At 35.7% G+C, this 13,743-nt stretch overlaps 1 protein-coding gene across 16 annotated transcripts in view; it reads left to right on the top strand.

Annotated features, from left to right (window-relative positions):
- RALYL (RALY RNA binding protein like) overlaps positions 1–13,743 on the top strand; it is a 632,446-nt gene that overhangs the window by 596,426 nt on the left and 22,277 nt on the right. For 12 of the 16 annotated variants that reach the window (XM_040993810.1, XM_040993900.1, XM_040993906.1 and 9 more), the window contains one exon: positions 1,672–1,844. The exons of 3 other annotated variants lie outside the window; for them this stretch is intronic. In XM_040993810.1, coding sequence (XP_040849744.1) covers positions 1,672–1,844 — 173 coding nt within the window. The remainder of the gene's footprint in view (positions 1–1,671; positions 1,845–13,743) is intronic. One more of the 16 variants, XM_040993863.1, reaches the window with a different exon arrangement.

Below are 13,743 nucleotides of genomic sequence, written 5' to 3'. Positions count from 1 at the left end.
TCCCCGAACCCTCACACAAACACTGGAGGGAGGTGTTATTATGAAAGCTTTTATACAAATGAGAAGAAAATGACTCAAAGTGTTGAAATAACTAGGTCAAATGACCAAACGTACACACAAAGTCAATGTCCATACTTCCCCTGGCAGCAACTCAACTAGAACTGGAACAGAGTGCATCTACTGTCTTCTCAACAAATTTTATTAAGTAGAAAACTGAAATGGAACACGGTATAAATACATGTTTTTCATACAACTGAGCTTATTTATGCAGGATATTTCATTTAGGAGGGTTGATTTATTATGTGTGAGGTTTTTTAGTTTTTATTTTATATAAAGAGAATAAACTTCATGCATTCATATATAAAAATTGAAGAGCATAATGGTGCTTCCTACAGTATCCTTCCTTTCACCCTCCCTGCTCCTTTTTATAAATTTTATCTTTATGATTACAAAGTTTTATGTTGAAATATATGTATCAATACTTATTTCCTTTTAACACACATTATAAAAAGTACCAAGAATTGGCCTCCTAATGTCTTTATGCCTCTCTGAACTATCCTAGTTGCTATAAAACATCCACAACTAAGTTCAAAAAGCAACATCTGTTAAAACTCAAGACGAGTACTGCAGTTAAAGTTAAGTGGTAAAATAACAACAATCACAATTAGAAAAAACAACTCTGTCTTTGAAATAGTTATGAACACATAAAAATGAGTTGGGGAAAGTAAAACATAAGATAGCCTCATTTATTAAATAGTCAGTATTTCTTATTATTTTCAAGGGTGACAAACCATTATTAGAAGAAAGAATAATTATGCCTTTAGCACAGTTTCTATTTGGGTGAATCTCTGCAAATGGAATGCACAGGTCCTAGCAATTAGAGAATGTTCTATTAATATGGATTATAGCTTAAGCTGTTGAGCACTTATTATTTGCAAGTCACTACTGACACTTGGATTTAATAATCAAAATACTAAATTTCAGGACATAGTTCTCCTAACCGAATAGAAGAGAAAATTGAGTCACAATGAGAAGTGATCATTTCAACTTGGGCTAGCACCTAAGTGATGAAACTTGACTTTGAATCTAGGTTGCTCAATAACAGAATGTGTGTTCTTAATCACTGCTGTTAACCAATCTGCAAGAGAACTTAGACCAAAAATTTGAAGAAGTTTTGGTAAAGCTATTACATCTGATAAAGTATCCATTCTTGTACTTTCTTGATAAATTTTTCTTCCTTTTTTTTTAAATTTAGGTATTGAACTGTTTAATGAGCTTCCAGCCCCTTTGTTTTATGAACAGTTTATATTGTATTGATTTTTGCCCTTTGTTTTTGCTGTTTTCTCATCTACAGAATATCTTCCTTAGACATATATGGGATGAAAGTGGGAAGGATAATTCTGTTTACATAAATATTTACTACCACCATTTGGAGTCCCTGCTTTTTAATGATTCCCTTTAATTATGAATGTGTTTACATGTAAATTCACAAAGTTATACATACATATTTCACAGGATTGAATAAGTTCTACCAGAAACACAATAACATTATCTAATCTTAGCACACATTTATTAGTGCATAGAATTAGTCATCATGGACTGTTTCTTCATAGTTTATCCAATAGCTCTTGGGCAACCCAAGGAAGTAGTCATTTGCTTTTTCCCCCCCAGAAGCTCAGAAGAAGCAAATGGAAGAGAGTATAGAGCTGATCCAGGACGAATCTGTGTCAGAGATTGCAGATCACTCTACAGAGGAGCCTGCTGAAGGAGGGCCAGATGCGGATGGAGAAGAGATGACTGATGGGATAGAGGAGGACTTCGATGAAGAAGGGGGTCATGAGCTGGTAGGAACCAAATATTTGGTGTCCACACCCATTGAGTAACAGCACTAACATGTTAGCAAAACATTCATTCTAAAACAAGGATTAATTCATTTGGGGCCTATTTCCTATTTGCATCATTAAGGGGAACATAATGTAGTGATTTGCACATAGTAAGTGCTCATTTTTTTTTTTTTTTGGCTAAGAAAATCTGAGGGTGTAAGGAAAGAACCATAGAAATATTATATATGAAAGTAAGTATAACTAATGTCCCAAATGACTCTCTTTTGCAAATCCAACGTGAAAGAAACCTTACATTTGTGAAAGTACATGAGAACTATGTCTAAATACAGCATACTGGTACCAAATAACCATTTAGTAAAAGAAATAAGCTTTCCCTCTTCTTTAGTAGTTGCAAGTTGATCGTTTATGCTGGCTGAATCACTGTTTTCTCCCGTCTGTTCACGAAGATGGCACAACCCTTTTGAGGGTTTACCATTTTCAATGTCTGTTCAGTTCATAGCTGATATTGATGATTTCAGAATTTAGCTAAGACCTGAGTCTTGATATTTTCTTTTCTCAATGCTAACGGCATTATACTGCTCATTTCCATGTTCTTTCAGTGTAACCACACAAGGGAATAGATAAATACACTGTGATGAGGATATTATTTGTCATATTTTATCAACCATGAAATTAAAATATACTTTTTGAAAAAACTTTACTAAGGTGCAAAGTTAAATGTGATACGTGTGTGTGTATGTGTGACCAACTGTTTAAGCATCTATAGACAAAACATATGAAAGTTAATTCATTCCAAGCAATATCAGGTTTCACTTGTTTTAATACTCATTGTTATTTAAGACTTTTTGTAATGATAGTAGTCATTATTTTAGCATGATGGCCACTTTACTGATAGTTTTAAAGACAGTTTAATTTATAGAATTTTATATTGACATTTACTATTATAGCTGTCTAAATTTCACAGCACTTTCATTTAAACTTTTTAAACATGAAATTTTAACAGCCACTTCTATTTTTATAAAGTTGTGCTTCCATTTGAGAGATTTATTTATCTATTTTCAGAAATATACTGATTTCAGAAGTTGATCAAAAGCTAGAATGAAGAACAAATATGCCTCGCAGCTTTTCCTTTCCAAGACTTTAACAGCACAATGTCCTTGATCTGTTATAATCAGACTTCTGTTACATCTTTTCATTGTGCTTGCCCTTATGAAGGTTTCCAACAGGGATCCATATGATCATTATGATCATTTCCATATGGGTACCTTTTTTTTCTTTATTTTAAATTACTCTTTAACAGGACTTTCCACAGCTAACCATTCCTTGCTTTTATGAAATTCTATCTTACCAATAGATCACAACAGAGTTTTTGTTTTGTTTTGGTTTGGTTTGGGTTTTTTTTTTTGGCTAGAAACTTTCCTTCCGTACACCTAATTTAAATATTGGAATGTCTCATAGTTTTGCCATGATACATTTTCTTTTCTTATTTAAAATTCTCATAGCATAGCCTAAATACTATCTGCAGGCCAAAGATTGATAAGCAAAGATTTCTTTGTAATCTTTCCTTGGAACCCTGGACACAAACATTCAGCTTCCTGTAATCCTAGAGGTGTCCAGTAAGCAACTGAAACATTACTAGAAACATTCCTGAGCATTTTGTAGCTCTCTTATTTTTTCCCAGTCTTGTGCATTTTGGTACACAACCTTGCCATTAACAATTATTCCCTGGACAGAAGTTTTTTTTTTTAATTATTATTTGTTTTATGATGCACTTTAATAGGCACTGGGGTCTCCCCTCCCCTTCTCCAAGTTCCCTCCCCTTCCCACTAATCTCCCCTCCAGTGTTAGGATAGGTGTCTTTGATGCTGCCACTGAGGTGTCTTCCAACAATGTAGGCATGGGCAGTGTTGGAGAATCCAATATCCAGCTGTCAGGACATTATCAGCCATTTCACTGTGAGTCCTTCCTTGTGCTGCACGTATGGAGACATACTTCTCTCTGTTCCCACCTATGAACATGTTAGTTTCCACTACACTTCCATTATGCATTCCTTTAAATACAGACCCAGTCCACCAAGGGGAGAAAAAATAGTGGACCTTCATAAGAGAATTGTTTTATCTCCATTCCCACTTTGTTTTGATTCTACTTAGAAATCATACAATGCTCATTGTGTCTCCTTTACAATTCGTCAGAATAAAGCTAGCATGCCCTCTTCAAGGCCTTCATGGCTTCGTGGAACTAAAGAATAAATTCTAATAGTTAGCATATCATTGTTTTTCTATCACTTGGCAAATAGTTAATGAGGAGTCTAATACTTAGTTTTGGAATTTAAATGGAAACTAGGGATCAGCCATTAAAAAATAATAAACTCTGTAGTCTGGTTTCCTGTGTTCTTTCTAGACCATACGAATCATATAATCTTATGTTTCCTAAAAGAAAAGTAAAAGCAAAGCTTTCATTTTTGGCCATTGTGAATGATTATAGATTAGAACAACAGTAATGTAATAATAATTGGGATTTTAGCACGTATGATAGAAGTGAAGAAATTGCTGGTATCTACATACTCAGCTGACTGCTCAAAGAAATTCTAGTCCAAAAGATAAATTGGAAGTAAAAATTGAGACTGAGGCAAGGGAGAGTGATCAGAATGAGCTCATGTAGTAGCTACACATGATGTTGCACTTGAGGATAAGAGGCCACAGACATGAGCAAGGCTGTCCAGAGAACATTTATTTCTAAATATCCACTTAGTGAAATTGATTTCTACGAAGCAATCTATTCAACTAACATTTGGGAACCTATCATGTGTGAACTAGATTCTCCAAAAAGCACAAAACTAACAAAAAATGATTGCTTTATGTGTGAAATGAAAGATAACAAAATGAATTATTTTCTCAAGTAATGTAGTGTCCTGCAGAGGTGATTTATTTTCTCACACTTAAAAGAAAATCAGGTTAGACTTGATAATTTATAAAACTAGTAAAATCTGTGCTTCTGAAATAATCTAGTTATTGCTGTATTAGTGCATAGAAACCAGGTTATTAATGTATTTTATATTGAACTCTATTTTTGATGCACTACACATACCCTATCAACCACTACTGTACTCAAGCTTCTGAATAAATGTCTTGACAAATCTTTACTGCTTGGTGTCAGTGCAGCAGCTTAGCAAGCTAATTCTCAGGCTGTGGCACCTACATCTTACATGGGTTCAGGTCCCAGCTACTCCACTTCTGATCCAGCTCCCTGCCCATGGCATAAGAAAGCAGTGAAGGATGGCTCCAAGACTTGGGCCAATAGAAACATGTGGGAAACCTGGAGGAAGTTGCTGGCTGGATTCTGGCATCATATCAGCTCAGCTTTTGCTGGTGCAGCAATCTGGGAAATGAACTAATAGATAGAAGATCTCTGTCTCTCTCTCTGTCTTTCTCCCCCCTTCTCTGTCTCTCAGGAAAAAAAAAACTAAGTAATAAATCTTACAGAATAATATAAAATATTTAGTGATTGATCACTAATTGAATGTTCAACAGTATTGAGATCTAATGCTATGGGGATAAAGAAAGAAAAATATATTTTTTCTCTTAAGAAGAATGTGTGCTAACCAAAAATTAAATGTCGAACAGCAAAACACAAGGCTGTTATGGTGAGAATAGTGCAAGAGACATAATTGAAAGGTGGGGAACCACACATAGCTGAGGAAGGCCACAAAGCCTTCCTGGCAGAAGTGGGATTGGAAGCACTCCTTGAAGGATGCCAGATTAAGGCAGTATTATATGTTCTATAAGCTAGGTAGGTAGTTAGGTAGGCATATAATGGCAACTTCTTGAAATAAAACTACTAGAAATTTCACAATTAGGACATTTACCCTCTAAGCTTTTATTCTCTTACTCACACCAACCAAATATATACTCACCTTTATATAAAAGAACATAATCCAAAGTAAAAATTACTTGCATTGTGATAAAAATACTATTTCATACAATCAATCATACATGAAAAATCACATGGTACTCCATTTATCTGGATAATTTTCATGTTTCTGTTAAAATTTATGGTGGCATATTAAACCTTAGACTGTAACATAAATTTAAAATATTATCTCTAAAGTTAAAAGAAAAAAGGCAATAGGAAAGGGAGAAGAAAAGAAGATGGCAATCAAGAAGGAAGGGAGAAAGGGAATATCATTATATTCTTAGAATTGTACCTGCAAATCACATTGAATTGGATAAAAACTAATAAAAATTTTTAAATAGCCATCATGGAAAGACATTTATATAACACTTCAAAACATAAAATTAATTGGTTCACTTTTTGAAAATATGAGGAAACAATGAAGCTTTCCGTAAGTATGATTTTAAACGTACCTTACAAAGCAACACTGGATGTTATTTTCTTGTTAAAGGCATTTAACGTAAGAAAGGCTGATACAGATTATCTGAGAAAGCAGCCAAGGAGTTTTTACTTTTTCCAGACTGAGGTTTGAAACTACAGAGCTCAACCATCAATTCCCAAAGGAAACTATGGACAAATATAACATTTAAATGGATGAAGGAGAATCTGAGATCTTCGGACTCTGCTTGTAATTGCTTTGCTTTTGCTGACGGCACACGATAAAATCGGGCAAATATAGTAAAAATCCACAATGCAATTACCTAGCTGAATTGTATAATATTTTTTATAATGCAAGAAGAGTTCTATGTTGTAATGCATCTTTCAGAATTTAACAAAACAGTAAGTCACCTGGGTATATGAACTATTGAATTTCTGTGCACAGGGAAAGGCCTGGGCCACAAATCCAATCCCGCAACCAATGAGAACTTAAGGAAGGCATTCGGGTTCACCAAGGAAAAACGGGTGCACACAGAATTGAGACCAATACTCTCACTCTTTATGAGCAAGGCTGAAATTGTTTCTTCGTGTATTAAAACGTTTTGCTCTTTTCCTAATGAGATCTTTCTTGTGACATTTTCCCTTATCTACTGTTTAACTTTATTGTCATTTGGCATGAATGTTAACTAGAGAACAAATACAAGTTCTTTGGAGACAAATTCCCCAAAGGCAATGCCACCTGAACTGGTTAGAAATATACCTCACAGGAAGCAAGAAAATAGTAATTTAATATATTATTTGGAGAAAGTATTTCAGTCCAATGTATTCAGTGACCTTGCGCATCCCTCTTCCCCATCCTCCTGAGCAACACAATGCAGACAGCAGTCTTCACAAAGACACTCAGCAATCTGAATGGAGTTAGGGACAGGATGAACAATTGCAGTGCATGTGTCCTGGAGGTAACCAGGCCAGGGTGACCTGCTGCTCAAGCATGAATGGCCAGTGCCGTGACAGTTAATTTCCCAGCTCGTCTGACTATAAATGGGATATGGCTAAGCCTTTTCATGTGAGGCAAATAGCATGAAAAGCAGAAATAACTGCTTCTGGCTTTTGCCCTGGAATCGCATCTCTTCAGCATCTCTAATCACTCAACAGGCATTCCTTGTAATACATTTCAGACATTTCAATCATCTTTATTCTAGTTAAAGGACATTGTCCAGCCCATTAGGGCAATTTTGTTCTTTGTTTTCTGTTTTGTTCTTCTTTTCTTTTCACGCCTTCATCTCTCTCGTCCTCTTATAGAATCACTAATACCATCATGCAGTGTGAGGGACTCATTCTTGTGGCCTAATGTCACCCAGGTAACTCCCAAAGTGCCCAGTTCCACGTGAATCTGATGAACGTTTAGTGACAGTTTCAACAATGGTATTCATGATCATCTTGTTTTGCAAGTGACACTTTCAATAAAACGTATTTCTAGCACCATAATCCTCAGATGGAACTTAGTATCTCTCAAGGCCTTTAGAGCATTCAAATTTGTTATAAAACACTTCGTAATTTGATAAGAAAGAAACCCTTCAGGAAACATATGCAATATCCTAAAGAGAAAACTGACTTCAGCTTGTTAAATTTTGCTGTGTGGTAACCTTGAAGCTTAAAAAAAAACACTTTTTTGGCTATATAGCAAGCTATTTGGAAATGATAACAATTCAATATTTATTGTAAAGGCAGGAAAAGAGGCAAAAACAAAATATAAGTGATCTTGATAAAATACTATGCATTTCTGCTCCATTCATTCACATATTTTGAGTTTTTTAAAAGATTATTTTTTGAAAGAGTTACAGAGTTAAAGAAACAGACAGAGAAAGAATTTTCTTCCACTGATTCGCTCCCCATATGATCCCATGAGCCGAGCAAAAGCCAGGAGCTTCCTCCCACATGCGCGTAGAAACCCAAGTCCTTTGGCCACCCTTTGCCTCTTCCTGATGCATTAGCAGGGAAAGTATCAGAAGTGGAGTAGCTGGAGCCTGAGCCACCCATATTAGATTCTGGTTCAGCAAGCAGCTGCTTAACTCATTGAGCCACAGCGCTGGCCTCATTCTGAATGACATGTTTCTAGACTGTATGTCTCTTAACATTTTTGTGTAGTAATTTTTCAGTCTTCATAGTAAAGACACAAGTTATTCACATATAATGTTCACATTCCTAGAGCTGAGTCTGATGTAGTCAGTCTGACCGGTAAGTTTCTACTTTCTGATATTTCCTTCTTAGTTGATAGCATTTGCTTCTTCTCATCTGAAACTCCTACTTTAACATTTCTTGTAACAAATGTTCGGTGGTAATAAGGTCTGGTTTTGGGGTGTTTTTTTTTTGATATTTTTTCGTGTTGGAATGTCTTTCTCCCTCATATTTGAAGGATAGCTTTGTTGTGGACAGAATACTTGGCTGTTTTTTTCTATTCTTTCGGTTATGTCAAAGTCTCACCTTTCATCTTTGTAGCTTGTAAGATTTGTTTGGAAGTCTACAGTTAGGTAAATTGGAACCCCTGAATCTTGGTGTTTGCTTGTTTGTTTGCTTGCTTATTTGGTTTGCCTTTTTTACTCTCACATTTTTCAAAAGCAAATTTACTCTTGGAGAACTCATCACACACATATATATATATATTTAATCTCAGTGGTGACCTTGGACTTTCAGTTCCTGGGTAGTTTAATCATTCACTAGGTTATGATTTTTTTCTGTCATTATCTCTTTGAATATACCCCCTCTCAATCCTGACAACTAGAATATTTGATCTTTTAGTGTTATTCCAAGTTCCTCATAAGTTTTTGTTTTACGTCCTCTTGACTAGATATTTTTAATTTTTGTCTTCCAATTGTGGAATTTTAAATAGCTTTCCTTTGAACTCATTAGTCCTTTATTCTGTTTGGCCCATTCTGTTGTTAATGCTTTCCATCATGTTTTTAATTTCATTTATTCTTCAGTTGAAGGATTTTTGCTTGGTTTGGGTTCATTGTTTCACTCTCTATATATCAAAGCTGGCTGCTAGAATATTGAATTTTTTTTTTGTCTATGTTTCCTTGAATTCCCTTCAGTTTCCTTAAAGCAGTTATTTTGAAATATTCATTAGAGAATTGGGAAATTCAGTTCCTAATGGTTGGGTACTGGCATCTTATTTTGCTTTTTGAATGAGATAATGGTTCTCTGGAAACATCTCTTGCTAGTTGAAGTTCAATATTGCTGATGCATTTGGAGGATTAATTTTCATAATCTTGCTTCATTTGTAGTCATGCTTCTGGAAGTTCTAATCAGTCTGTTCTTTGAGGTGAGCTATGTTCTATCTGCTGCTAACATGGACTCATTACCCAATGCTACACCAGTCAGCTATTGATAAACTCTGCATGGTGATTAAGACTGTTTAGCCAAGAATAGAATACACCTTGGCATTGAAACACATCCAGAGATTAGACAGCAGACGCATACCTTGGGAGAGAGTCCATCAGAATCTACCCAATCCTGGGTTTTGTCATTCTGGCACGGAGTTCAGGCATCATTCAGTGGTTCTTTGTAATCTGCCTAAGGTTGTAGGAGGGGTGAATCAGGCAATTTGCTAACTCTTCCAGTAGCCCCTAGGTGTGTCACACATAGATTTCACAGTCACCAGCTGCCAGTGCTACATGCCACGTTAAGTTTGCCTTACCAGAAGGTAGGTCTCTGCCTAATAATGGGGCAAGTCCAGACTCTGTCTGCAGTCACTGATTTATGAATGGAAATTCTTAGGATCTTCCCAGTGTTGGGGATTTACCAGTCCAGCTGTGGCTTCCAAAACTCCGTCCCCCGATCCTTTGCTGTTTATTCAAGGTTGGTTTGATGTGACATAGGTAGCCACCTGGCTAGCCAGATGGACCACATATTGATCAAACAATCTCTGATTCCCATACATTACTCATCTTTATTAACTCTCAAGAAAATATAAGTTAAAATCTCAGTAGGACAACAGCGTACTCCACCTGCCAAGAAGAACCAAATTTGACTAATACAATCCCATGTTGTCAAGGATATGAAGCACTGGAATTGTATCAGTGCATCCAAACAAAATGTGCCAGGAGGGTGAGGATTAGGGATGGGGATGCTATCCCTGGAGAGCATTAACTTTAATTTCAGGACCCAGATCTAGGATCCCGTCCTCTGGATGTCTTCTTGCTGTGCTCTGTGAGAGTTCAAAGCATCCTCCACAACCACACAGTACGTGCTTCCAGGCTGCAACCACTTTTTTAAAACTTCTTTCTTCCTCTTTAACTTTACATTCTTCATGCATGGCACATATTCAAGCTTCTGTATAAGGTGAGTAGGGAGATACTTGATTAGCTGATATTTTCTACACATTTAACCATGTCTCCGTGCATTTACATGTGGTATTCCATCTAACTTTCATAATCTCCACCTGTTTTGTCTACGTGGTTTACACCTTCCCCTACAAACCATCTTTACAAGTCACCTCTGTCTTGGCTCTCTGCCTGAAAAACAACACATTCATTTAGGTTTGCTTCTTTCTGTAGGTACTGCTCTGTATATAGCTAAATACTTAATTTACTGCACTGCAATTAATGATTTCCATTCTTTCTGGCTCACTGATTTGCACATTTCTCAGGGCTTATTCTCTTTTGTGTTGTTCCTTAGGGTAGTGTTTAAAATATGTGAATGTTAATATTTGTTCAGAAATAGAAAGAAAAATGTCCTCAGATTACCTCACACACATTATGAGCATATTTTATTGTTTGTGCTAATCAAATTGTGTTATAAATATTACTGTTGTATGCATTCCCTCTGTGATTCACAAGATTAGAATACAAAGCATAGAAGCAAACAGCTTTCATTATGACTTTTTCATTAGCTCTCTCAAGCAACAACAGGAGGCTTAAAAACCAACACAGCAAAGTCAACACAGAAATATTGACTCTGTTGTGTTCGTTTTCAGTGGTGTAATATTATTACTTCCCAGGAGTGATAAAAATGCAAATTTGAGGTATATTCTGAATTTGAATTCTGTTGGTAGATGTAGAACAGCAGACTATAAAGAAAACAAACAAAAAAAATGAACAAATAACTTCCTCCTCCTTTACTCCTGATCTGGAATGTTCAAAACCAAAAGGTACACACAAAACAGAAAAGCACAGTAAGAAAATGTATTTCAGATTATTCAAAGTTAAACTAGGCCCATATGTACAAGACAGATAATGTGAAATCACTGGCAGTGAAGAGAGAATGTGGTTATTAGAATATAGGCATTGGTATTAAAATATTTTGAAGCATCAAGCTTATTTTTAAACTGCTCTAATTATGTTAGAAAAAATAGACTACAGATTCTCACAAAATATTTTCATCATCAATGAGTTTCTGTAAAAAAGGAAAAGTACAAGTCTTGAAGCAGTTTGAAAGCAAGCCATAAACATGCAAAGCAAAAAACAAAAGCTATTTTCCAGAGATGTAATATATGTAACATGCATACACAGAATAACTGAAAATGTCAATTTTCTCAGGTTTCAAAAATCTAGTTATGAAATAATTTTGGAGAAATAAAATCATCTTGCAAGCAGAATGACTTGCTGCTAATATGGAAAACAAACATTTTATTGAATAAACATTAGCAGATTTACATGTATGTAATAAGGTAACACCAAACAGGTAATGTAAGTATCAAAGATGAATTATATAGAAATGAAAGTACACCGTCAAAGAAGACTTTATTCAGGACTATTTCAGCAGGGATTGAAACAATTGAAACAAAGGAGTGAGACTGAACTCAACTCCACTGCTGTGAGAGGCAGGAGCATTTTTAATCCCAGGGATGGACTAAGGCCATATACTCATGAATGGTAGGAAGCTGGGACAAAGGAGTTGCTTCCTCTTTTGGAGACTACATTTCACAAGAATGGCTTCCAGGTGTTTAAAAAGACATGACTGGGATTGCTCAGCTGTTAAGAAGCTGGAGGACTGGATAAAGAAAATGTGAAATATACACACTATGGAATACGACTTAATCATAAAAAATGAAAAAAAGAAACCTGTCTTTTGGAACAAATTGGATGCAACTGGAAACCATTACGTTCAGTGAAATAAGCCATTCCCCAAAAGGTAAACATCATGTTTTCCCTGATCTATGGTAGCTAATGCACCAAAGTAGAAAAAAATGTAATCTATATGAATGAAATGCACCTCTTGAGATTTGATTATTGCTTACAGCCCTGCCTGTACTCTTAAGGAACACGGAAGTGGGAAGGGGTTGTACGTGTAGTGTGGAAATATTTACCCAATGAAGTGTTAAGCCTATGATTGCAAAGTGAAAAGGAAGTATGTCATGTTAAAGACGAAGAAAGGAGGGGAGGAGAGTGAGTAGAAAGTAGGGAATACAAGTACAAGGAAGAATGGAATGGAATATTATCACTATGCGCCTCAATTGTAAATGTGTAGTTTTTATTTACTTTATGTAAGTAAAATGGGCTTTAAAAATTGATGATTTACATCTCAGGGTGGAGGACAGAGAAATAATTTGAAAATACAAATTCTCCTTAAAGGAAATGCACTAGAAAAAAAAGGAGGGGTTGCCTAAGATCTGTGTGAAGAAGAACCCTACCTAAAATTTTGTCAAGGTAAAGCAATGCTAAAACCATTTGTTCATTAAGGAAATAAACAAAAAAACAAAACAGACCAAAAAAAACCCCCTCATTTTATGCAGTAAAGCAGAATAAAATATAATTTTACATATGAAGACAAATTTGTTCCTCACGACACTTTGTTCAGTATCTGAGAGGCCTCGGAGCTAATTCCAAAACTCCAGCTTTACATTTGTCAAATTTAGAGCAAATCTGACTTAGTTGGGACTTTGTTAGAAAGGCTTATTGCAAAGCAAGAAAGGGACCATTGGTGTAGAAACAATGCTTTGACCCTAAGACCTGCAAGTATCAGAACTGGGTGAAAAGGTTTTCTTTTATAACAGTATAATCAAAAATAGAAATAACCAGGTGTTGGAGGTGAGTTGAAAAGGTGGCCTATTGCATACTAGATCAGAAAATGTTTTACACTGAACTCAGCCTCTTTCCTGGGGTGGGCTCTGAAGGAAGGCCCATATGTTGGCTCAAGCTGAAGGTAAGCTACACTCTACATTTTGGAGAAAGGAAAGAAACTACACAAAATTTTGATTTATAATCATTTTGCTCTCATTAATCACCAAGGGGAAAAAAGACTCCAGTTAATGTTTTTTTGAGGTAAAGAATGAAGCTTTGGAAGGTTTGTGTCTGGGCTCATCAAAGATGGAGAGGCAGGTGTAAGTTGGGTGGTTCTTTGCAGTAGTGTATTTTGCAAAATGAAACATTATCTGTTTTCTGGGATCACATGTCTAAAAGCTATTTGGCTCACAATCTTAGACATATATCTACACTGTAAACACTGGAGAATAGGCCATCCATAATGACGTTTATCTTCATATTAAAAACAAGAAAAAGGGTAGATTCAGACTCCAAGTAAACACTCCAGAAGAGGGGAAAAGGAAATCAGTTTCTTTTCCCTCTATGAA

The sequence above is a fragment of the Ochotona curzoniae genome, unplaced genomic scaffold, assembly GCF_017591425.1.
Source record: "Ochotona curzoniae isolate NIBS_2020 unplaced genomic scaffold, NIBS_Ocur_1.0 contig_1071, whole genome shotgun sequence".
NCBI classification, from domain to species: Eukaryota; Metazoa; Chordata; class Mammalia; order Lagomorpha; family Ochotonidae; genus Ochotona; species Ochotona curzoniae.
Note: the sequence above shows the minus strand (reverse complement) of the source record. Positions and strands in the feature narration are given on the sequence as shown.